Source organism: Pteronotus mesoamericanus, unplaced genomic scaffold (genome assembly GCF_021234165.1).
Source record: "Pteronotus mesoamericanus isolate MK-2021 breed Mesoamerican mustached bat unplaced genomic scaffold, CSHL_Meso_final scaffold_371, whole genome shotgun sequence".
Classification (NCBI taxonomy): Eukaryota; Metazoa; Chordata; class Mammalia; order Chiroptera; family Mormoopidae; genus Pteronotus; species Pteronotus mesoamericanus.
Window position 1 is genome coordinate 1,413,907 of NW_026555314.1, and position 25,911 is coordinate 1,439,817.

At 38.8% G+C, this 25,911-nt stretch overlaps 1 protein-coding gene across 1 annotated transcript in view; it reads left to right on the top strand.

Moving 5' to 3' along the window:
• Nucleotides 1–723: 723 nt before the first annotated feature.
• Nucleotides 724–25,911, top strand: part of MAPK1 (mitogen-activated protein kinase 1) — a 78,899-nt gene continuing 53,711 nt past the window's right edge. The window contains exon 1 of the mRNA XM_054592732.1: nt 724–1,053. Within this exon, the coding sequence (XP_054448707.1) occupies nt 935–1,053 (119 nt within the window). The 5' untranslated portion in view covers nt 724–934. The remainder of the gene's footprint in view (nt 1,054–25,911) is intronic.

The following is a 25,911-nucleotide window of genomic DNA, read 5'->3' on the forward strand; positions in this document are numbered from 1 at the left end:
TCAGAAACTTTCCACAATGTTAAGTGAGGATATACTGTACTCCCTAACCTTTTACTGAGCTTTATATTTCTTCACAGTAGTCATCATAACTTGAGTATTATGTATATTGATTTGTCCATCTCCTCTCCCCATAATACAACTTCTATGAGATGTATGTCCAGGAACTTCGTAGGTGCTCAATACACTTGTTGAAGGAACCTCTGTCTGATTAGAGGATCCTCCCACCTTTTGTGTTTCACACTTTCTCAGTATGCAAATATTTTTCTCGGTCTCGGTCATGCCTCTGGTTTCAGTCCTGTTCTCAAGAGCTTGTGTGGGGGCCACAGGCTCTCATACGCCTGCCCCAGGGCCGCAGCTCGTGCGTGGAGCTTCGTAGTCCCCCACGCACTGTCCTGAGTCGCTCTCTGGCTCTATCCGGACCACACTCCGGGAATTTCCATGCCCCTGGCCGTCCCTCAGCATCAGTCCTAGCAGTTCTTTCCCGACGCCTAGGAAACCTCCTGCGTCTCAAGAGCTACCCCCGAGCGCTCTTCTCCGCCAACGCACGTGACCGCGCAGGGCGGTGTCGGTGCCGCCGCCGCGGCCTGGCTCCGCCCAGAGTTCTCCGCTTCCGCCGGCCAGCACAGCCCCGCCCCCAAATCGCAGAGAGCCAATCCTCGCGCACGTTTCTTGGCCCCGCCCAAGCGCCCTCCTCAGCGCGCGCCCCTCCCTCCGCCCGCCGGCCCGCCCGTCAGTCAGTCAGGCAGGCAGTCGGTCCGAGCTGCTGTTGGTCTCTGCATCCTTGTTGAGTGCGCCCTCTTTGCTCCTTCCCGGTCAACGGCGGCGGCTGCACCGCCGGCGGCGCGGTCCCTCCGGGAGGCGCGGCGTGGGCCGAGTGACGGCCGCGGAACGTCAAGCCCAGCGCGGCGGAGGCGGCGGCGGCCCGGCAGCCAACATGGCGGCGGCGGCGGCGGCGGGCGCGGGCCCGGAGATGGTCCGCGGGCAGGTGTTCGACGTGGGGCCGCGCTACACCAACCTCTCTTACATTGGCGAGGGCGCCTACGGCATGGTGTGGTGAGTGTCCACGTCCACCCACCTCACTTCTTGGGGCCGCAGTGGATGTAGCTGCGGCCTCGCCCCCCCAGGCCTCGCGCGCCACCGCGCCCCCAACCCCGGGCTTCGCCGTTCCGGGGCTTCGGGCGGTGCCTTGGGGTCAACTGAGGTTTGAGTGTTGCTCCCCGCACTTCGCGGACAGGCCTTCGCTCGCCGCTGATAAGGGCGCGGGTGGTGGAGGCCAGAACCCTGGGTCATCCGGACCCCGGTGCAAGCGCGGATTTTAGAGTCCGGACCCCAGGAAGGAGATGGGACCCCACCCCCAACCTCCAATTTGCTAGCATAGTGGTCGTCTTTTTGACATCCCGATTGTAAATCCGGGAATTCCTCCAGATGCTTGTCGGTGGTGGCGGGGGCCTTGGTCGTGAAAGCGGTTTGCTTCGGCTTGTGTGCAGGACACCGAAATGATCATCTGTTTTCCGTACCTCGCCTGTGTTTTCTGCGAACGGCTTTCATTAAATATCTTCATTGGTGCTAATGGTGCTCTCCTACGTATGCTTTCTAAAAAGCATTAGTGGCACCAGGGTTAGTTGTGGAATATTTCAATCTTCAAGTTTTTAAATGGATTTCAGTATTCTACTGTTGACGTTTCAGGAAGGATAAGTCAGCATCGCTCTCTTGACTTATTAAAGAGTCGTTTGGAGTTGGGCCTAATGTGACTCTCTTTCTTTACCCCAAGTGAGCTCTCTTACCAGCATAAACGCATCCAGACGTTATAGCACAATTACTGTGGACTTTTACTGGTAATGTTTTAATGGCAAATATGTATGCAGCCTTAATGGAGTTCTTGCATGCTGCCTTATCTTAATCCAGCTCCCTCAGAAAGGGTGGAATAAGGGTGATGGTATTGTTTTTAATGGAATCAGCTAACTGTAGTGTTTTATGCTGTTGAAGACTTATGGAAGTGTAGACTTCCTGACACCTAAATCTTCTTGTCTTTTGTGTTGAAGAAAGGAAGCACGCTAAAGCTTATTGAACATTTAATGGCACGTACTGTACATTTTCATTTTATTTGAACAGCCACCTCGAGGAGGGAAAGGTAATATCCCTCTTTCAGGTGAGAAAGATTTCGATGTGAAGCCAATTCCTAACTAGTGTCAGACTTGAGATTGTAGACTGAGACCCTGTTTCAAGTGTTGCAGCTCTTTCCATTTACTCTGTTGTCCTAAGTGTCACTAATAATTTTGGAATTTTAGCATATTTTACTGTTAAAAGCAAATTTATTTCATCCAAATTTGAATGATCATAATTTTAGAAACGTCACAGAAGGCATTTTACCAAGTATGTTAGCTAGAAAGATTAGTTAAAATTCTTTTTTTTAAAAGATTTTATTTATTAATTTCTAGAGAGGGGGGAAGGAAGGCAGAAAGAGAGGGAGAGAAACATCCATGTGTCGTTGCCTCTCGCACACCCCCAACTGGGGACCGCACAACCCAGGCACATGCCTTGACTGGGAATAGACCCAGCGACCCTTTGGTGCGCAAGGCCAGTACTCAGTCCACTGAACCATATCAGCCACAGCTAAAATTCTTATCTAAAACAAAACAAAACAAAAAACTTTGATTCAATATTGAATATTTTCACTCTTTTCAGGAGTAAAATTCTTTACAGTATAGAACTGTGGGAATTAATGTGAACTCAGACGCTTAGGAGCCAAAAGAGAAATTAAATTAGGTGATGCTTAAAAGAAATAAGGCACTAGAAAGTAACAGAAAATCCTGCCTGCAGCATCACTTCTTTGTCATAGATCTGATTGCTGTCATACCTGTTGGTAAATATACCAGTAAACGTCTCATTATGAGAGGCTCAGAATTGCCCATCTTGTACTGTCGCCCTTTTTTTTAAAAAAATTAGCTTCTAAAATAAAGACTGAAAAAAAATCTTTAAGTTTTTAGGACTTTCTATTTTTTAATTTTTTTTTTTGAGAGAGAAGGGGTGGGGGAGAAACATCTATTTGTTGTTTCACTTATTTATGCATTTATTGGTTGATTCTTGTATATTGCCTAATTGGGGATTGAACCTGCAACCTTGGTATATCAGAACAGTGCTCTAACCAACTGAGCCATGTGGCCAGGGTTAGGTTTAGGACATTTTAATTGAAAGAGTTATTCTGCCCTCCCCCATCTAATAGAATTTTTACTAGTCTGAAAATGATTTAAGTCTGTTAACTATTTCACTGCTGTAGAGACTTCTAAGTCTATCAGGTGAAATGGCAAAGTCCTCTTACTGCAATTTTTCTTTGCTAAGTAAAATACAAGTCAAATAAAATTGGAATTAAAATCCTGCATCCAGATTGTAGCTCTTTACCTTTGGGTTGATGATAGACACTAGTAAGACTTTACTCTGTGTTGCACATTGTTAGGATTTAATAAATGTTGATTAACAGTGCTGAGTTTATGGAGGACTTCTTGATTGAAATATTAATACTTGAATAATGATACTTTTTTTTTAAAGTAACGGTTCCGGAAAGTTTTAAGGATTTTCAAGCATTCTTTTTTCGTTTCCTCAATCAGTTCATTAGGAATTTTACCTTTTGTGTGCAGAGCTCTTTCCTAATCATTATGTGAAAGATATAAAGATGAAGAGTGAATGGAGTTTGAATTGGGCCTTAAAGAGTGGGTGTGGTTTTGATAGGTAATAGGCACAAGCATCAGTGTGAGCAGTGGAATCTAATCCTGGATGAGTACTTAGGTGGCAAATTGTAGAGGACTCTAAAGGCAAAGTTGAGTTTGTATATTGGAGCAATGGAGAAGCATCAGTGTTTCGAAAAGAGGCAGTCACATCGTCAATTTTGAAATTTTAGAGGAAGATGAACACTGGTGGAAATAATAAGAAAAAAAACTGAAGTGGAGAAATCATTTAGGCTGTTGTAGCTATCTAGAGGTGAAATAATGTAATAGCAGTGGAAGGTAGCAGATGGAGATCAGCGACCTTATAAAGATTGAATTAGTAACAGGGGCTCTTTTTAGAAGAGTGGTAGAAAGAAGCAGTGTGTAATGAAGAGATCTTAAAGGGTAAGAGTCTGAGAGAGGTGGAATTTGGATTTGAGGGGGATTTCTGAGACAAGGCTTAGTTACCTGGATATGGGCATAGTTGTTAATTCCGCTGCTTCTAGCGGCTGCTTGGGAGCCAGGGCGGATGGTGGTGCCATTATCCAAGAAGGAATACCATAGGTAGAGCAGGTTTGTTAAGGAGAAATAGTGGGCTCTGGTTTGGATTAAGTTTGTGGTGCCTGTTGGCCATCTAGGCTGTATCCATAAGGCATCTTGAAATTTACAACAGGGAAGTAGAACCTGAAGATGAAAATTTCTGTAAATTTTAGTCTTGCGTGGATGGGCACAGATTCTTATTTGAGGTCATTGGTTAAGTGAATTGCATGCAGATGACGGGTTTGTTTGCCTGTTTAGTAAACAATCCATAGCATTCAGTAGATTTTCAAAAGGTTCCATTGTCCCTGAAACGTTAAGAGCCAATGAGGTAGAATAGAAGGACTGAAGAGGTAACTCTGGTAAACACTTTAAAGAGGTAGGCAAAGGAAGAGGAACCTGAGGACTGATGAGATGTATAAGAATCAGAAAAAAAGAAAGAAGGGTATGAGAGGAAAAATCGAAGCTGTATTCTGGATCATCTAATTAAGGTAAGAAATACCTACTTTGGGTAAGTTAAATTTGAAACACTTTCTGAATACGACTGATGGTTTATAGGGTCATCTCCATAGAGAGACTAATTGAAGCCTTGAGAGTGGACAAGATGAAAAACGTGAGAACAGAGCCTGATTTGAGGTGTCAACAGAGGGAAAATTACAAAACAGGACAGAGAGGTGTGGTCAGGTAGACCAGAGAACCCTGAGTGTACATTATCAAAGGAGCCAGGGGAGATAATGGTCACTAAGGGATTGGTATTGAATATGAATATAGGACAAACAAAGGAGCTTGAAGACAAAGCTCTTGGATTTGTTGACTTTCGACTCTCCCCCAAGAAACAGATGGTTCCAACCAAAATTTCAAATTTCATTGTGATCATATTCCTGATGGTATTGGGTTGCACAAAAGTTACGTTTTTTCTATGCAGTGACTCTAGTAGTGCTTAGTTGTCTTTAACTTCATTCAAAACAATTTTGTTAGATTGTGTCGTGACAGATGTTGTATCAGTGTGCATTTAAAAAAAACACACCAAAATTGGTGAATTTTTGTGCAGCCATTTTAATATTGAAGATGGAGGAAGATACACAACATTTTTGGTGTACTATGCTTTATTATTTCAAGAAAGGTAAAAAGGCAAGTGAAACACAAAAAAAGATTTGTGCAGTATATGGACAAAGTGCTGTGACAGATTGAATGAGTCAGAAGTGGTTTGTGAAATTTCTTGGTACTATTGACATTTTGGCCAGTTTTTTGCCGTGGGGCTGTCTTATGCATTGGAAGATGTTTAGCAGCACCCCTGGCCTCTACTCACTAGAAACCAATAACAGGAGATAGCCAACATACTCAAAATATCCAAATCAATGAAGTTATTGGTGAAAATGAAAAATGTGTCTTTTATTTTATGGAAAAAGCTAAACGGACTTTTTGGCCAGTCTAATACAATATCACTCTCTAGTAAGGTTTTTGTGATTATGACAAAGCAATAGAACTACCATTTCTGTTGTTTTGTTTTTTTAATTTATTTTTATTTATTAAAGATTTTATTTATTTATTTTTAGCGAGAGGGGAAGGGAGCGAGAAAGAGAGGGAAACATAGTTGTAAGAAACATTGATTGTTGCCTTTTGCATATGCCCCGACAAGGGACCAAATCCGCAACTCAGGCACATGCCCTGGCCAGGAATTGAATTGGCGATCTTTCACTTTGGCGTGACATCCAACCAACTGAGCCACACAGGTCAGGGCTGCTGTTGTGTCTTTTAAAATATATATTAAATAATCCTCATAACCACACTGCAAAGGTGGTTACTTTCTGAGTGAGGAAATGGGACACAGAAAGGGTAAGTTTCCCAAGGACACCCAGCTAGGAAGTGATAGGTCATCTCAGTCTGTCTAGTACCTAAGTGACACTCAACCAAAGATTAGAGGTGAAAAATACAAGCTTTCAATAATAGAATATAGTTGTTGTCTGCTTTTGCTTGTATTACTTTTTAGTCTTTTTTAAAACCTTTCATGCAAGGTCATTCACTCAAAACATTGAGTACCTTTACATGTGCCAGGATTCACATGGTCCCTGCCTTTAGTAGCTCTTACTCTAAATAGTGGCGTGGAGTTGGGCAATAATACAGAGGATATACCAGAAGGTATACAGAACCTGTAAAGAAGGAATGTGTGAAGTTCTGTAAGAGAAAAAGGTCTGTGTGTCATGGGACTGTCTTTGTATGGCTTCACAGACTTCAGCTGGGTGTTATGTATTACTAGGAGTTTGCTTTGAGAAGTGCATTCTAGGTAGAGGAAATGTATGTGTAAAGGCATAGAAATTTGACAATAGCACATCAGGAATGTGTTGTTTGGGGTGGCAGGAATATAGGGTGCCTTAGGTAGAATGCTGAAATTAAGACAGCTGGGATGGGCAGGGCAAGATTTCTGAAAGACACTGTGTACTAAGGAGTTTGGACTTGATTTTATAGATGAGAATCGCTAAAGGATGGCCCTCTTTCTCATCAAATTTTGTGTTTGTGTTCCCCTTTGTCTGTCTTACTCTTTCTCCGTGGGTGTGTTTTTACCCTCTGCCCAGGGGTATTTTGAAATGTATGTGGACATGGTTGTTACATTGATAGGGGGGTGTCATTGACCTTTGGTGTGGATGTGGTGGGGGTAGGCAAACTATGTAACTTGCAATGCATGTTGTAGTCCTGCTGCTAGAGAATCATCCTGTCAGGATTCCAGTAGTACAGCCCTTCAGTCCATCTCCAAGAGACAGTGGGCCCTATTTAAGTGCTGTCTTCCTTCCTCTAAGGCTCCTCTGCTCTATAAATTTGACATCACTCCCTGCCATACCACTCCCTTCTTCCCTCCCTGGAATTCAGCCCAGTATTGGCACCACCTGTTTGAAAGGCAAGACTAGCAGTAATATGTATCATCTATAAAAGCTCAGGACTTGGAAACATCTGGATTCAGATTCTTAGTTTTGCTTGTTAACCATTAATTTTTAATAAAGTAGTCTCTTGTACGCTTTTTGGAGCTCAAAGATGTAAGGATATCAACTTATGTGAACAGTAGAAAATCCAGTGTTCCTGAACAGAGTTTTGAGTGCAAATGAAACTGAGAACAAAATTAATTTTTATATTTATGACATCCCTAATAATGTGCTCATGGTGACTAGTTATAATTGTTACACCATTTTCATGAATTTAATTGGTGCATTTTCAGTTCTAAAGTATTTATAAAAATACTTTAATGAAAAGCCTCCAAGTTAGGTTTTCCGAGGAACTATGTAAAATATGTTCCTGCCTTACTCACATTAATATACTAAGTTAAAAAAAAAACCCAACTGATTTGCCAGTAAACATCCAGAGCTACTCCACCCTATATCCAGTATATGTATTTCACCCACTTATCTGTCTAATCCTGAGGTGCTGATTATCCCTTTTTGCTTTTCTTTTCTGTTACTTCCTGGGGCTCCTACACATTAGAAAACCAACAAAATAGATGTTTTCCAAGTTCCCTCTGAGATTCTCAGTCTTAGAGCAGACTCTGGGTTCTAAAGCTATTAGCTTGTAGGATCTGGGAAGTGGTATGTAAGGGTGGGGGATCTACATGAGATATTCCATGACCAACTAACATTTGTTGCAAGCCTGTCTTGCCTTAGGTGTCATGGTGTGAAATTCATTTTCATCCTCATCTTTCAGGTTTTTTTTGTTTTTTTTTTACTTTACAAATAAGGAAACCAAGTCTTCTGTAACTTGTCCAAGATTCACAGCCAATAAATAAATACACAGCAGAACTGAGATTTGTTTAGACCCCCAAACCTGTGATTTTTTTTTCTTTAACTTCTATAGGTTTTTCTGTGTTACACCAAATTACTGGGAAATATGCTTCCAGTATATAGCCTTTGTTCCTCCATTGGCACCAAATTATAAAATAATGGTTGTCATAGTTGACTTGAGCCTGTTGAGGAGGGGGAAGAGGGAAAAACTGGATAACTGGAAGGGCGGTAGGGTCAAAGCAACTTAGTTTTTTATCAGAGGGGTAGTGTTGATTTCTTCTCCTACTTAACCTCTACTAGTTTTTTTAAATTTTCATTCGTTACTAACATTATAAAGCATGTACCTGATTTATGTGCTAGGTGATAGGATCAAAGTGGTGAACAGAAGTGGTTTTTACTCTGGTATTTACAGTCCAACAGGCACATAATAACACTTACGGAATATGATGAGGTGCAGAGTACTACCACAGGATAGAAAAGGATATAAGAGGCAGATTAAGGTACTTTGAGGAGTAGTCTGGGAGGATTTCCTGGAGGAAGTAGTGTTAAGCTGGGACCTGGAAAATAACTCGGAGCTAGCTGAGTGAAAGGTAGAGTAGAGTGCTGGAGTGTTTCACATGGTGCCTTGTAGATACGGAACGAATGATTAAGATTCAGGGGCCCATCTCATGGTGCTGAAGGAAAAGGAAGTGTAGTGAAAGCTTCAGGTAAGGTTGCACCAGGAACCAGAAAGGCATCTACCTCTTTTTCTCTTTACATTTACAAAATCTTCCTGTATCTTGCATCTCTGCACAGCTGGGTTTTTTGTTTCTTAAAATTTTTCTCTTTACCACTTCTCCATGCACTTAGCATAAGAGAGCTGACCTAAGCGTCCCCAAAGTATGTGTTTTCAGTTTTCTAAGTCGGATTCCTGGAGAGGGGGGAGAATCTGATCCAGCTTTGGATAGTGTCCACCTCCAGTCAGCCAAGGCCCAAAGTGGGGTCATTTGATAAGACTGGACATTTCTAAGGTATGAGTGGTGGGCGTTGGGTGGTCAAAAGATGTCTCCCGTTGATTACTGCCTTGACAGGTTAAAATTTTTTGTGCTGTTTCCCCTGCTTTTCTCCAGGCTGGAACCATTCACTGGTGTTGAATGAAGCCTCTAGGGGAGTGGAGAAAAGGAGAGGGAGTAATTAAGGGAGGGGAAGGGTTTTGGGTTGCTGTTAGGGCTCTTCTGCCTTCCTGTCTCTGGCAATATGGGGGTGGCAGCTAAACTGGGTGGCATCTTTAAATTTATTTTATATATATAATTTGTGACATATATATGAGTTATACAATCTAATAATAAATGTGTAAGACTTCGCCACCCAGTGAGTGATTTCTTGACTAGATTGACTGAGGCCAGCATTCTGAAGCCTGGCCACAGTCCTTACCCCAGAGTTCTGTCTTCTTTCTGGGACTCTGGGTGTGAGCATGAGCTTTGACGATGTATATGTGACTTGAGCCTTGTTTTCCTCACCTGTAGTAAGGGGATAGTGGTAACACACCTCAGTGTGTAAGGATTAAGTGAGATGTGTAGGTGAAGTGCTGAGCGCACAATCTCTGGTTAATGCTCTGTTGTTATTCCCTTGAAGTAAATGGGCTTAGCAAGACCTGATCCTTCCTCCCCTCAGTCTCTCAGAATATCCTCTTGGAGTGTAAAGCAGAATGTGCAGGAATAAAAATATTAGACTTGGGGTCACACAGGTTGTGTGTCAAGTTCTAGTTGTGTGACCTTGGGCAGCTCACTTTCATTCTTTGATCTAACAGTCAGAAAGCATCTTCTATGCCAGGCAAATACAGTGTGAAGACAGCACCTCCTACCAATTATCAGGGTCCTACAGTTTGCAGTTTGGACCTTAATTTGTGTTAAGAAACTATTTTAAAATGTTCATTCTCCTTACAGGGTGAAGCCTCATTAACCCCTTTATACTAGACTGATTTAAAGGGGAAAAAAAAATCAAACAGCAAGTAAAAGGAGGCTGTCTGTGGCTTTTTACCTTTTATTTTAAAATAGTTATATGGATATAGTATAAAACTTATAAAATTTTAAATGTTCAGTTTAATGATTTTTTTTTTTAGTAAACTTACATAATTGTGCAACCATCACCACAATCCAGTTTTAGAACATTTCCATCATTCCAGAAAGTTTCCTCTTGTCATTTGTAGTCACTCCCACTCCTACTCCCTCCCCCAGGCAACCCCGATCTGCTCTCTCTTTTGCCTGTTCTAGAACTTTCATGAAAATGGAATTGTGCAAAATAAAGTTGTACTTTTTTTTGTATCTGGTGTTTTCTTAACTTACAGTGTTTTGAGGTTCATCCATGTCGTTGCCAGGATTAGTAGCTTGTATCTTTTTGTCATCAAATAGTGATAAATTTGGATGGCTGTACCAGATTATGGACACTTGGAATGTTTCCAGTTTTTTGTCTATTATGAATAATGCTGCTATGAACATTCATTTTTAAGTTCTTCTGTGGACATAATGTTTTCATTTCTCTTGGGTACTTGGGAGTGAAGTTGCTGGGTTGTAAGTGATTGTGTGTGTGTGTGTGTGTGTGTGTGTGTGTGTGTGTGTGTGTGTGTGTTTTGGGGGAGGAAAGGATGGTAAAATGATTTTATTTTAAACTGTAATAAAACTAGATTTATTGAACAAGTATAAGTACTTTCTGTACTGGCTTCTGTTTTAGGCACTGAAAATAGAGAGGTGAACAAACATAGTGCCTGCCCTGGGGCAAACTGTTATTTTTCATTGAAGATAAATTGTCACAGATACTCAATGTTTCACTTGCTGATAAGTGCTATGAAGAAAGTTAAAGTGGGTAAGGGTATAGAGTGGAAAGGGGGAGGGTTTTTTCCCTGTAATTTTATAATATTCTTTTTCTTTTATATTGATTTTTTTTGAGAGAGAAAAACATCAATTTGTTATTCCACTTATTTATGCATTCATTGGTTGACTCTAAAAATTTTTAATTTATTTGTTTTAGAGTGAGAGACATAAAACATCAATTTGTTGTTCCACTCATTTATTCATTCTTTGACCCTTGAATGTGCCCTGACGGGGGATTGAACCTGCAACCTTGGCGTATCAGGACAATGCTCTAACCAACTGACCTATGCAGCCAGGGCAAATTTTATAACATTTTGAATGCTTAACATTTTAATTTTTTAAAAGGATTTTATTTATTTTTAGGGAGAGGGCAGGGAAGGGAGAAGGATAGAATGTGCGGCTGCCTCACGAGCACCTCCTATTGGGGACTGGCCTACAACCCAGGCATGCTCCCTGACAGGGAATAGAACTGGCAACCCTTTGGTTCGCAGGCTGGCACTCAATCCACTGAGCCACACTGGCCAGGGCAAACATTTTAAAACATATGGAAATGTTACAAGGACAGTGCAAATTTTTTTTTTTTTGCTGAATCATTTGAGAGTAAATTGCTGATAAAAATGCTGCATCTCACCAGAACACTTTAGTGTATATTTTCACCAAATGAGGACACTCTCTCCTACTTTTCACAGCCATTGCCATCAGGAAGTTAACACTGACACCCCACAAATTCCTACTCTTTAGAGTCTGTCCAGTCACTTGTTGCATTTAGTTGCCCTTTCTCTTTGGTCTCTTCTTCACGCCGGAGCAGTTCCTCAGACTTTGGCTTTGATCTAGACACTAGATCAAACACTAGAAAATTGGTGTTTTTACTTTTCAAGAAATCAAACTATTTTCCAAAGTAATCATACTATATTACATTTCCATCAGCAATGTATGAAGCATAATCCAAATCTAATCAAGCCAGCAACCTGAGTTTAGGGATATTCTACAAAGTAACTAGCCTGTAATTTTCAAATATGTCAAGGCCATAAAAGTTTGGAAGAGACTGAGGCCCTGGGCAGCATGGCTCAGTTGGCTGGAGCGTTGTCCTAATAAACTGAAAGGTTGTGGGTTTGATTCCTCCTCAGGGCACATGCTTGGGTTGCAAGTTCTGTCCCAATCGGGGCACATGCTGAGGGGCAACTAATTGATCAGTGTTTCTCCCTTACATCGATGTTTTCTCCCTCTCTCCCTCTTTTCCCTTTGCTCGGGGAGGGGGGGGCGATAAATCAATAAGGATGTTCTCAGTTGAGGAAATAAATAAATAATCTGAACTAAAAAAAGAAAAAGAAAATTGTCCCAGACCGAAGAAGTCTAAAGAGATGTGACAACTGAATGTTTTTTTTAATTGTTGGTCAGTTACAGTTTCCCCCATTTTCCCCCATTGTGACAACTAAAAGTAATCCGTAGTTCTGAATTGCCACAATAGAATGGGGTCTGAAGATTAGATTGTAGTAATATTTTGGTGTTAACAGTTTAGATGGTTGTATTTAAACTATGTAAATTGTCTTGTTTGTAGGAAATAAACTAAAGTATTAAGGGGTAATGAGGCATCATATTGGCAGACTTTAAGATGCTTCAGAGAGTGAAAGTTTAATGACCTGTATTTACAACTGTTCTGTAGTTTGAGATTTCATTAGAGAGTTGGTAAATCTCAGGAAGATACTTGTGTGAGAGTGTGCTGGAATTTGGGGGAAGCTGTAAAAGATGTTTTTCAATCAAGTAAAAGAGCTCTGTGCTTGTTGACCTGTTGTATGGGCTTATGCTAGACACTTTGCTTCTGCAGGTTTTAGTCTTTCTTATCTGTAAAATTAAGGGATTAGGATAGTCCTAGGGTCCCTTTTAGCTCCAGTATCACTGCTGTCAGGAACATTACTTGAAATGAGCACATACATACATTCATATATGAAGAGGACTTATGTATGGATTCTTTGTTTCCATAACTAGAAAGCTGCCTAGTGTAGTTTACCTGAGAAACCTCTGGGTAATTATTACTGCAATAAAACAAAATGGGAAAACTTCTATTAATATCTGCCAAAATGGCCCTGGCAGTTGTGGCTCAGCAGATTGAGTGTGGGCCTCCAAATCGAAAAGTTGAGGGTTCCATTCCCTTTCGGCACATGCCTGGGTTGTGATCCAGGTTCCCAGTTAGGGGAATGCGAGAGGCAGCCAGTTGATGTTTCTCTCACACATCAGTGTTTCTCTCCCTCTCTTCCTTCCTTCCCCTCTAAAAATAAATACAAAATAAATAAATAAAGTAGTAACAAAACCAAACACCTGGCAAAATGATTTACTTCTAATGTTAAAAGCCCACAATTAAACCCTTGAGGAGAATGACTATTTTCTGTGCTCTAAAGATAAAGTTGGTACTTACTAGTACACTATACCAGAGAACACTTACTAGTTTACATCAAGTTATCATATTATTCATGCATGTTTGATGAGTTTTTAACCTAGGAACTGGAATGAATGTGTTAATGCTGTTATATTGTCATTAGAAACAAATGTATAATGAAAAAATGTAGAGTTGCAGAGATAGGGAAGTACTTAATAGAACTGATTAGCCCTGGCTAGGTGTTCAGTTGGTAGTGGTGTTCTGAAACACCAAGGTTGCTGGTTGGACCCCAATCAGGGCACATGCAAGAATCAATGAGTGAATGCATGAATAAGTGAAGCATCAAATTGATATTTCTCTTTCTCTCCCTCCCTCCCTCTCTCTCTCTCAAATTAATAGATTAAAATTTTTTAAAAAAATAGAACTGATTAAAAGTAATTCTGAAAAAAAATAACAGTACAGTCATATTTATAGAAGAAATAGGTTTTGCTGCAGAGCTAAAGAAAATAAACAATACATTTCCCCAATTATATCTAAATTGCCACTGAACACAGGTCAGGCTTGCATAGTAGAAAGTAAAACCTACAGATTTACCTTGGTCACAAAAATATATCTTGAGTCAGTAACTAGGGTTGGTATTATTTATTACTTCAATAGAAAATGAAAATGTCTAGTTTGGGGGCTTATTTGAAAATTTTCTTCCCTTTTCAATCTAGCAGTGCCAGATCTATCCTCAAATAAACTCACATTTCCCCCATTAAATTATCTTTGTTTCTGTGGTTGAAGCAGATGCTTTTTCTTTCTCTTTTTTTAAGAATCAATATAATCTTTTCCTATGTTATTTTTTACTGCAGGATTAAATAGGCATATAAAATTATTTGATGTTATCTTTCAGACCAGTGAAAAACTAGTCAGTAGTAATGCTAGATTAATCTAAGACTGTTCCCAGGAACCTTCATCTCCTCATTGAGTCATTCTGCCTGTCATGTTTTGCTAATGTTTTGAAGCATCTGTTCAGGGCTGCTCCAATCCTTTACCATTCAAGTGATAATAAAAGTGATATTCTTTAGGGGTGTTGTAAATTCTTTCTTTAGACCAAAGGGAGATAGAAAGAAAAGATATTTGTGAGTCTCTGTCCACTCTGGTATCTGCTAGGAAGAGCCATGTACACATATTTCCTGCCACCAAGGAAGTGTAAGACAGAATGAGCCATGAGAAGGCCAAAGGCCATAGAGCTTTAAGAATGCTTTTGGTTGCCCTGGCTGGTATGGCTCAGTTGATCAGAGCATTGTCCTGTAAACCAAAAATGTCTTGGGCTTTATTCCCGTTCAGGGTACTTGTATTGGTTGTAGGTTTGGTTCCCAGTCAGGGAGCGAGCGTACGGGAGGCAACCAATCGATCAGTGTTTCACTCATGTGGATGTTTCTCTTCCTCTCTCTCCCTTCCTCCCTTCTCCTCTCTCTAAAATCAATGAGCATGTCCTTGAGTGGGGATTAAAAAAGAGAAGAAGTAAAATTTAAGAAAAGAAGGCTTATGGTTATCCCAGCAGGCCAAATGTAGCATTTAGGATCTGGTAAGTGTTTGCCTAGCGCCGTATAATGTAATGCTTACCTATAAATTGGAAAATATTTTGGCCTTATGTGGTTTCTGACTTTACCAGGCGAGGCTCTAGTATTTTCCTATTAAGTAAGTTTCTAGCTAGCATTGGGATGAGGTATATTTTATTTACTCAAGGAAGTATCCATCACTTCTTATTTCGGTCATTTTAACGTAAGAGAGTGAATTTTGTCAAATTATTTTCTGTCTCCATGGAGATGATTGTATGACTTTTCTCTCCTTAGCATTATTAATATAAGGGTCATATTAATGGATCTCCTTATATTGAACCTCCTTTACATTCTTGTAATAAATTCTGCTTCATTATGTTGTATTCTTTTTTATTATGTGCCCTTAGATTCTGTTTGAGGGTTTTGTGTTGATAGTCACAAGTGATGTTAGTTTGTAGTATCTTTTTCTCTGCAAACAACCTTTTCTTTGCTTTGTAAGATTTACTCTTACACTTGCTTTGTAAAGTGAATTCGGCAATTTTCTTTCTTGGTGTCCTGAGATAGCATTGGGCCTACCCTATCTTTAAGTGATAGAATTTCCCTGTGATACGATTGGCCTGATGCTTTTTTAATGTTCCCTCCCATTTTGGTTTCTGTCTGATCTCTGCCATCATTCTCTTTCTTCTCCAGGTAATTCACCACCATGACTACTATTTCTTTGAGAGCTTATTATCCATTAAGCATCTTCATGTGTTCTTATGTGTGATTATTCTTAAACAATATAGTACTTAATATTTCCTGGTTTTGAATTTTATATAAGTGGAATCATGCTGTATTTATTCTTCAGCTTGCTATTTTTACTCATGTTTCTGAATATAGTTATGCATTTTCACTGTTTTATAAATATCATGTATACGTATACCACAATTTATCCATTCTAGTATTAATGGATATTTTATTGTTTCTTGTTATTACAGTGTTTCTGAGAATAACTTTGTACATCTCTCCTGATATACAAGAGTTTCTTTACACACACCCCTGAAAGTAGAATTGCTGAGTGGTAGGACATATGCCTATTCAGTAGGTAGTGCCTCATTGTTTCCTAAGTAGTTTTGCCAGTAAAGTTTTGTGCTATTATACTTGTACACCTTTTGGTAAATTTATTCCTTAGTATCTTACATTTGTTGTTGCTGTTGCAATTTGTATCCGTTTGTAGCTGGTTTATAGAAATGCATTAGACTTCTGTTGATTTCTATGTCCTACAACCTAAGCCAAAGTCTTACTCCATTAATTTTGTTTAAATTCTTTTTGGACAACTATATCATCTGAAAATTATGACAAATTTATTTGCATTACTTACATGTTTTCTATCGTAAGAGCAGTGGTGATAGTGATAATCACTGACTTGTGTTAAGAGAAAAGCTCTAATCGAATGAGGGGGGCTGTCAGTTTTAGTGTACTTTTCCTTATTAGGTTTTCCTTTTCAAGTTTTTTCAGAATTTTCAAAAAATAAAACTAAAAATAAATAAAATGGAGCCAGAGCTGAAATGCTAGAGGAATTAATTGCCTTGCAGGTTTTATGCCTCAAATCTCTGGAATGTTTAAAAGAGGGCAAAATAACCTTTGGGCTGGGACTAAACCAACTTTGTGCCCCAAAAGAAAACTGTTTGCAGTGATAAGAACAAAGTAGATATTATGACTCCTGGAAGGATGGATGATTTTGCAGACTGAAAATTAAAAACATTGTTTAGAATTAGCATCTCTATGTTATCAGCGCCAATAGAAATGCCTTCCTTCTGTTGATGTAATTGTTCCCCTTTCCTTTCTCATAAATAACCCTTGCCTTTGTCTCCTAATTGGAACACTATTTGGGCTACTGCCTGAATCTGTGCCTCAGAATAGCTATTCTTACTGATCTCATAAATGCTTGCTGCCTTTCACTTTAAAAGTCCTCTTATTTTTAGGTTAGACAAGATTTTGTTTTTCTTCTTATCCTGAATGACTGTTGAATTTCCACAGCTGTTTTTTTACTGCATCTGTAGACATTTTATATGCTTTTTCTCCTTTAATCTGTTAAAAATTTTGGATTACATTAATAGATTTTTCTAATACTGAAGTAGTTTTGTATTCCCGGATTAAGCCTAGATTGGTCATGATGTATTACCATTATTACATATTGCTGGAAATAATGTAAAGTGATAAAATTGTCATAATTTGGTTTGCCAGTAACTGATCAGAGTTTTCTCATCATGTTTATAAATGCTAGAGGAAATTGGCCTGGCCCTGGCTGGTGTGGCTCAGTGGATTGAGCACCAGCCTTTAAACCAAAAGGTCACTGGTTTGATTCCTGGTCAGGGCACTTGCCTGGGTTGCAGGCCAGGTCCCTAGTTGGGGGTGTGCGAGTGGCAACCGATTGATGTTTTCTCCTTCTCTTTCTCCCTCCCTTCCTGCTCTCTCTAAAAAAGAAATGAAATATTTAAATGAAATTGGCCTGTAATTTTTCCTTTACTGTGTTCTCCTCTGATTTTGGTATTAAAATTAGACCAGTGATAAAATTAGTTGGGAAATGTTTCTTCTTTTTCTATTCTGTCTGTAGTTCTGTAAGATTGGAATGACCAGTTCCTTTAAAGTTTGGTAGAATGTGCCTGTAAAGCAATCTGGACCTGGGTGGTTTTATGTTTTGTTGTTGTTGTTGTTTTGGTGTTTATTTGTATTGGAAACATGTTAACTACTGATTCAAATTATTTTAAAAATGGTTAGATGACTTTCCGTCTTCTAATTCTTTTTGATAATTTATATTTTTCTAGGAATTTTTTTCTACATTTACTGAAGCATCATTTTCTTACCCCTTTTAATAAGTATTCAGATATGTGTAAAACATGTACTGTTTAAAAAATGTGAAGATCATGTAGTTATTGTACAAATTATAAAAAAAATTGTCACAACCTTACAGTTGTGCTTTTCAGCCTCTTTTTTAATTTTTTACTTTTATTCACTATGATATGCATACATAAAAGTGCATATAAGATTACAGCTTGATAGATTTTTACAAACTAACACATCCATGTAGCTAATCAACGTCCAGATCAACAATCAGAACCCCAGCACGTCAGAGGCTCTCTTTGTATCCCAGTTACCTTCTCCAGGGGTAACCTCTATCCTGACATCTACCAGCACAGATTCGTTTTGTTTGGTACTTCACCTAAATAATGTTTGTTCTCTTGTGTTTGGCTTCTCTTATTCAACATCATGCTTGTGTGGTTGTGGATTGGTCATTCTGATTGTGGTGTTAGTATTTTATGGTATGACTATACCACAAGTTAGTACACGTTAACTGCTGTTAAAACATATTTGGGTTGTTACCACTTTTTGACCCTCTTTAATAGTGCCACCATGGACATTCTAGTGTGTGTGTGTTCTGGTGAACATGTGTACACATTTCTGTTGTGTACACAGGGGTGGGCAAAAGTATGTTTATGTATTTTATTTTTTCTTAAGTAGGTTTACAGTTGTGATTATATGGAATACAACTTATTTCTGTATTATCAGTTATTAGTCATTGTATTATTTATTTGTATTACAGCTGCAAACCCACTTTTGCCCACTCCATATATGTGGGAGCAGAATGGCTGCATCATGGTATGCTTAGGTTCCACTTCAGTGGATGTTGACAGTTTTCCAAAGTGGTTAAATCATGTTCATACCCAGTAGCAGTGTAGAGTTCAGACTGCTCCATATTTGCAGCACTTGGTATTTTTCTATCTTTGTTTTTAGCCATCCTGGTGGGTATGAATTGATATATACATTGTGGGTTTTGTTTGCATTTCCCTGAAGTGTTTAGGTATTTTGCAGATTTTTTTCTATTAGATTTCTGTCTTTTATTAAGTAATGGGAATAATGTATAGATCCTAGACATGAGTGTGTTTTTAGATTTATGTATTGCAAATATCCTCCAATCTGAGAGTTGCCTTTTCACTCTCTTTATGGAGTCTCTTTGATTTTATTTTATAATTTCTATCTCATAGTTTAGTGAACTTCATCTTATCATCTATTTTCTGCTGGCTAGATTGACACTGTTAGAAGAAGGGATATTCATGTGAGGAAGCCCCAGTAAAGGAAGAAGGAAGCCTTTAGCTGTATTGCATGCACTTCTATTGTCTCTGGAGCTGTTGTAAATGTGGTGCGATTACAGATGGGAAGGATAGAGGAGGTCTTTCCTGTCCCTGAGCTCAAGAGAAGGAAGTTAAGGGTGCTGTAGAAAGGAAACCATGCCAAACTGAATGGATATGAGGGATTTTTTTGCTTGGTGGCCTTAGCTTCTGAGTCAAGGAAGAAGTAAGATCAGGTGTCTGTCAAAGTGCATTGCATGAAGGATGAGAGGCATGGAAAGTTTGGAACAGCTGTTGTGTGCCTGAAGGAGAGCTAGAGGTGTATCAAAGGACTGGCCCTACTTCTTGAAAGTAAGGACTTTGTTTCCTGCTGTATACCCACCACCTAGTACACATTTCACACAGTAGGTGCCCGGCAAATATTTGTTGAATCAGCCAGATACAGTACCAGTACATTTGAGGTTTGCTAGCTCTGTGCTGTCCTCATAGATTTTAACTTCTTGTCACATTTACATTCACTTCCATATATTATTTGAATACCTGAATGAAGGAAGAAATAAGTTCTTCACGTGTCTCATTTATCAGTTTAAAAATGGCATTTAAAATCTCAGCTCTGGCATTAATAGTTGGGTGACTTAGAGCATGTCATTTCACTTCTTAGAGTGTTATTTCACTTTTTGAAACAGGGATCATGCCTTTTGGGTGTTGAAATGACTACTTCAGCTAAACTACTATGTAACCCTGAGAGCAACTTTTCTTACATCCCAATATAGGGGTACAGAATAAAGCATTGAAATGAATGACTCAGGAGTATAGGCTGGACACCTGTGTAAGTAGGTAACTTGTGGAGCTTATTTGAGATTTTAAAATTATTTTTAAATTTCTGTGAAATGCACATGACATAAAAGTTACCATCTTAACCATATTTTTAAACTTTACTGATTTTAGAGAGAGAAACATCAATTTGTTTTTCCACTTATTTATGCATTCATTGGTTGCTTCTTGTATGTGCCCTGAACAGAAATTGACCCTGCAACCTTGGTATATTGGGCGACTGTCTAACCTGAGAGCTACCTGGCCATGACCTTTTACCATCTTTGAGTTTACAGTTATGTAAAGTATATTCACATTATTATACAACAGATCTGTAGAATTTTTTCATTCTGTAAAACTGTGACTCTTATTTCCATTCTCACCTCCTCTCAGCCCCTGGCAACTACCATTTTACTCTCTGTCTCTGTGAATTTGACTACTCTGGGTACCTCAGATCAAATAGGTATAATGTCCTCAGGGTTTACCTATGTTGTTGCAAAAGGTAGGAATTCTTTCTTTGTGGTAAGTGGGCACGTGGATTGCTTTTATCTCATGGTTATTTTAAATAATGTTGTTACAAACATAGATGTACAATATCTCTGTAAGACCCTGCTTTCATTTCTTTTGGGTAGATACCCAGAATTGGAATTGCCAGATCATATGGTAATTCTATGTGTAATTTTTTGAAGAAACACCATAGTGGGTTTTTTAAATTTTATTTTAAGATTTTATTTATTTATTTTTAGAGAGGAGAAGGGAAGGAGAGAGGGAGAGAAACATCAGTGTGTGGTTGCCCCATGCGCATTCTCTACTGGGGACTTGGCCTGCAACCCAGGCATTTGCCCTAGACTGGGAATCGAACCGGCAACCCTTTCGTTTGCAGGTTGGCACTCAATCCACTGAGCCACACCAGCCAGGGCGATACTGGTTTTTGGTTTTTGGTTTTTGTTGTGTTTTTTTTAAGCAGCTGCACCATTTTATATTCCCAGCAACATACAAGGGTTCCACTTTCTCCATATCTGTTTGTGTGTGCACGTATCCTTTTGCAGTCTTTCTTCTTTATCTTTCCACTTGCATTTTACTATTTTAAGTTGTCAGGATTTACTTTTCAGAGTCATTGTTTACTGTTTGGCATTGACTCATAAAATCAAGATAGAGAATAATCATCTTTACCTATTTTTAATTTTTTTTAGCTGGGCCCAAGTGTATGTTGTCTTCTAGTTCTTTTCTCAGATCTTTGTTTTCCTCCGTTACTTAACTTTGTTATTCTTCCCTATTCTGAGCCTCTTGGGTTTTTAACTCTGATTGGTAGACACACTGTTCTTTCATTCTTGCCAGTGATGTCCTTTGTTTTTTGTTTTATTTCAAATTCAGAAAATGTTTTTGATTATTCTTAGTGATTTCTAAATAATCTTAATTCTTTCTGTAGGCCTCTATCACTAGATTTTTTTTTTTTTTTGATGTTTTCCAGCTCTGATAGTTTCACCTGCATTGTCTTCTATTTAACTGCCTGATTTCTGTCACTATTTCATTATAAATTATTGTCTTATAATTTACATTCTGCTTGGCTTATTTTTTTTTAAATTCCATTTCTGCTATTCACAGACATCTTTTAAATTCTTTTGTGATATGTTATGGTCTACAACATATATTTTGGTCTCTTCTCATTCAGCATTCCCTTTGCATATAACATTTGAAATGTTAGTGAGCTCTGCTCTGTCTTTATCTCCATTCTTACAGACTTGGCCGTATGCCAAGCCTGCTTTTTTTCTTGTGGGCCTTAGTTACCACTCCCAGCTCCTGGGTTGCCCTTTAAAATTTGCTTGCTGTGTTCCTTCAATTGAGTTTATCTTTGTTCTTTGTTTATATTGTGTTTCTTCGTTTTGTTGGGTTTTGAAAGAGGAGGCATTCTGTATCATTTCTCACTTAAAGCTTCCCAAAGTACTGTCGAACAAGACTTTCTGGGCATTCTTGTATAATGCAAAGAATGCGGATTTCATAGTAAAGACCAAGAGTTGATCCGAGCCCTCTTACTGAGTGGCTTTGGCTAAATTACTTAGACTCTATGGCAGGAATTTAATTCTTTTAAAGTTTTATATAGTTTTGGTATTCTTAAAAATTAGCATAATTTCTACATGTAATGACAATATAAAGAGCATTAAAATAATGCATTTACAATGATCAGTAGAAAACTGATAAACTTATTTCAAATGATTTGATGATTATGTTTAAATGATAAAGCAAAACATGAGGTTATTAGGGCTGAGACCCTGGCAAAATTTTCTTCTAGGTGGCAACGATATTGTTTGCATTTGTATTGGATTTATGATGTGAGTTTGCAGATACTTATTCTTCCAGATAACCCTGTATGTGAGAGGTAGTCTTTCCATTTTACAGAAGAAGATTCTGAGGTTCAGCAAGATTAAGAGAATTGCCCAAGGTTACAAGGACAGAGTTGTGACAGTGTGTAAGAACTTGATTTCAGATTTCAAGGACTTCCGAGATTAGAACTTTGTGACTTGACCCAAAATAAGTTTTAAGGTTATTTCTTCATTATGTGTCACTCTATCACTTCAGCAGATTTTCTGGAATGAGTAAAAGGCATGAGTTTCAGCAGTTGTCCTGGAAATCATGTAATTCTCAATGTGATTTTTACTGGTCAGTGTTGTGAGTTACTTGGGGACAGCCACTGTCTCTGGCAGCACTTTCTATCTAGATGTTTGATTATATTTGGTAACAGATGTATTGCTCAAGGGTGAAAGTGAGGGAAAAAGAAAAGGAGTTGATTTGAGATAAGATTTCCATAGTAACTTGAGCCAAGAAAAATTTGAGTAATTTTACAAAAAAAGCATAATTCTGCTGACCATATCCTACGGAATTCTTGTAGATCTCTGAAGTCCTTTGGCGACTCTTTGTGTACACTGTCGGATTACGGAGACACAGAAACTCAGGCTATGACCTGAGGCATGAATTGGAAAGTCATCAGGAATCTAGGCAGTGCCTCTGTTGTTCTCTGGAGCAGCAGACCCAGTTTCTGAAGCTGTTTGTTTCATATTCCTGTGCAAAATTAACGGTGGGTATGTAGCCCAATCCCAGCATTCTCAGCCCTCCAAATATTCCTATACCAGCTTGGCCCCTCGGGTGTCCTGAAGTCTCTGTGTCCCAGCTCCATATTCTCTGAGAAGAGAAGCTAGTTCACCCAGCTCAGTCTTTGGATGGGTGCTCCTTGTGCTGGGTGTTAACTCATCAGCCAAGGTCAGGAGCAGTATTCTTAAGGGGCACAGATAAGGTGATGGAGCAGATTTCTCTGAGTAAATGTGATGTAGGCTAGGCAGGACCCAAAAGGTGTCTGTCGCAGACAGTTACCTGGGAAACTTTGTAAAAAGAGTTCCAGACTCTGTTCCCCAGAGGTTTTGCTCAGTCTGTACATGTGGAATAGAAACTGGGTACTCACACTTTTAAAAGCTCCCACAATGATTCTGATGCCTGTTCAGATTTGGAAATCACTTTACTTTAATATACGTAAATAAATCAGTATGTATCCACATAAGGAAATAATGGAAGGGTAAATAAGAAACGAATAAAATGCTTATGGGATAGGGATGGATGAATGCAGGGAGGGAACAAATACCTCTTTTTATAAAATCAAATAAACAGATCTCTCTCTTTTGAAATAATTTTTTAGTCCTTTTAAAAATTGAAAGAATTCTTTGGCCTCACAATTAGAAAATAACACCCTCATTTTAAGATATTGAAGATAACTGAGGTGTCACTCTGTTTCTGTTATTAATTTTTGGTATTTAATTGTTCAAGTGTAATTCATTTTTTCTTATCAGCATAATTGTGTGGAAGTCAACACTTGTAGATCAGGAAAGAAGGGGATAGGCTACAAAGGGAAAGTGAAAACTTTGTGTTCTCTTGCCTAGCTCTGTTCTATAGGGAGGGCTCTTCTACAATAGACCTAAAACCATGAGGTACATGCCCAGGCCAAAGTGGGCTGAAAAAAGTTGGAACAATGATTCTCATTAGTTATACATTAGAATCACCTGGGGTCCTTGGACGACGGGGACGGGGTGCAGGAAATCCCATTGACCAGGCTGTATACCAAACTGATTCAATCAATTTCTGGGTGTGACTAGGCAATTTTTAAAAGCTCCATAGGTCATTACAGTGTGTTGTAGCCAAGTACTTTAAAACTACAAGTATATCCTGTTTCTTCTCAGATTTTCACTCACTAATTTAGACAGCCATCCATGGATGGTGTCTGAAAAAAATTACTGTTCTGGTATTTGCTGAATGATGATTTTTCTATTTCCCTCATTCCTTCCATGTTTACTAATTGCAGTGCTCTTATAAGAAAGAACTATCTCCTCTCTCTCATTTATTTATTCAGTTCTACTTGTTTTATTCTGTACGTTACAATGCAGTACTGCCATTGTTTATCTTTTTACTCAAAATTGTTGCAGCTTTGACCTCTGTTTGTTCAGATAGACTCATAGGTCCTTTCAATAAACCTCACCCTTTTTTTTTTTAAAGTATATTCTGAGGTACAAAGTGTACTCATTGCTACTGGGATGTTACTTCTAGGTCTTCTCACCAAATAGAGCTAGGAAAATAGATGTATGTATACCAACCCACGCATACAGTCACATCTGTATTTATTTCTGTATCTCTGTATATGAGTTTATACCAATAATCTTATTCTAATCCAACACCATGTAGTTTATTTTAGGCTTCCTTCTTCTTTTTTTTTTTTTTTTTTTTTTTTTAGATTTATTTATTTTAAGAGAGAGGGAAAAAGAGAGAGAAAGAGAGGTAGAGAAATACGATGTGTGAGAGAAACAGCGATTGGTAGCCTCTCTAATGCCCTCAGCTGGGGACCTGGCAGGCAACCCAGACATATGCCCTGGCTGGGAATCGAACCTTCAACCTTTTGGTCTGCAGCCTGGAGCTCAATCCACTGAGCAGCACCAGCTAGGGCTGGTCTTCCTTCTTACTTGTAATTCTTTTACCTCCCTGGCTATCATCTTCCATTTGTTTACATATTTGTTCATTCCCATTCTGTACATAAAGTAGTTTCAGAATTGCTAACCAGATATCCTTGTGAGAAACAAATTTACCAATTGCCTTACAGGATTTATCTATAGTTCTTTGTGATGTTAGATTTACAGTATCCAGCTAAAATACTGTTTTCTAAAGTTACTTAGGCTGGTTATGTTACTCATTTGTTGTTAGGTTCATTTGTTACGATTTGTGTTGCATTTTGTAGTCTTCCCACATTCTGGTTGGTTTTAATTATTCCTTGTTTTTTGGGATATGTGATACATTAATGTGATTCTGAGGGTCAGAGGTACACACATGGTATACTCAGAGGAGTGTATCACTCCCTCCACATCCCTGCCGCCGTGTTCACATTAGACCCCTTCACCCCTTCACCACCCACTCCCTATAGGTAGTCAGTTTCTTTAGTTTCTGTCTTTATCCTTTCTACATTTCTGTTGTGTATATAAGCAGATACATGTATATTTTCTTATTACCATTCATTTGAAGAATAACGTAGTATAAAGCTTATATCTTGGAAGTCACTCAGTAGCAGTTCTTAGAGATTTTTCTCATTTATTTATACAGGTGGATGTACCATAGCCTATTCAACCTCCCTCCAATATATGACCATTTAGGTTGTTTCCAGCATTTTGTAATTACAGATAATGCTGCAGTGAATAACCTTGTACATATGTATTTTCATGTTGCAGTTTTTCTTCAGAGCCCTAGGAGTGGGGTTGCTGCATCAAAAGATAGGTGCACAGATGTATAATTTTGGTAGATATTGCCAAATTACTGTCTAGAAGGATTCTATAATATGCATTCCTGCCAGCAGTATGAGAGCTGCTTGCATGTTTTGAAACTTTACATGCATGTGAACGATTCTCACATTTTGTTCTTTCCTTGCTTACTTCCTCTTCTATAATGATGGTTTGCAAAAAACTTTCACTGCAGAAACTTTTTTAATGGGAAGAAATAAAAATAGTTTTTCAGAGCTGACTGGAGGTTTTCTTACTGGCATTTTGGAGTTATAATTATATGTTACATTTTTCTACTTCACCTAGTTTAGCACCTGTTATGTAATATCTCACCACCTGCTTAATTGTGCAGGCAGCTCTTTTGAGTTTAGCTGCTAATACTGTGTGCCTCAAGTTTAACCATTTCCCTCATTTTA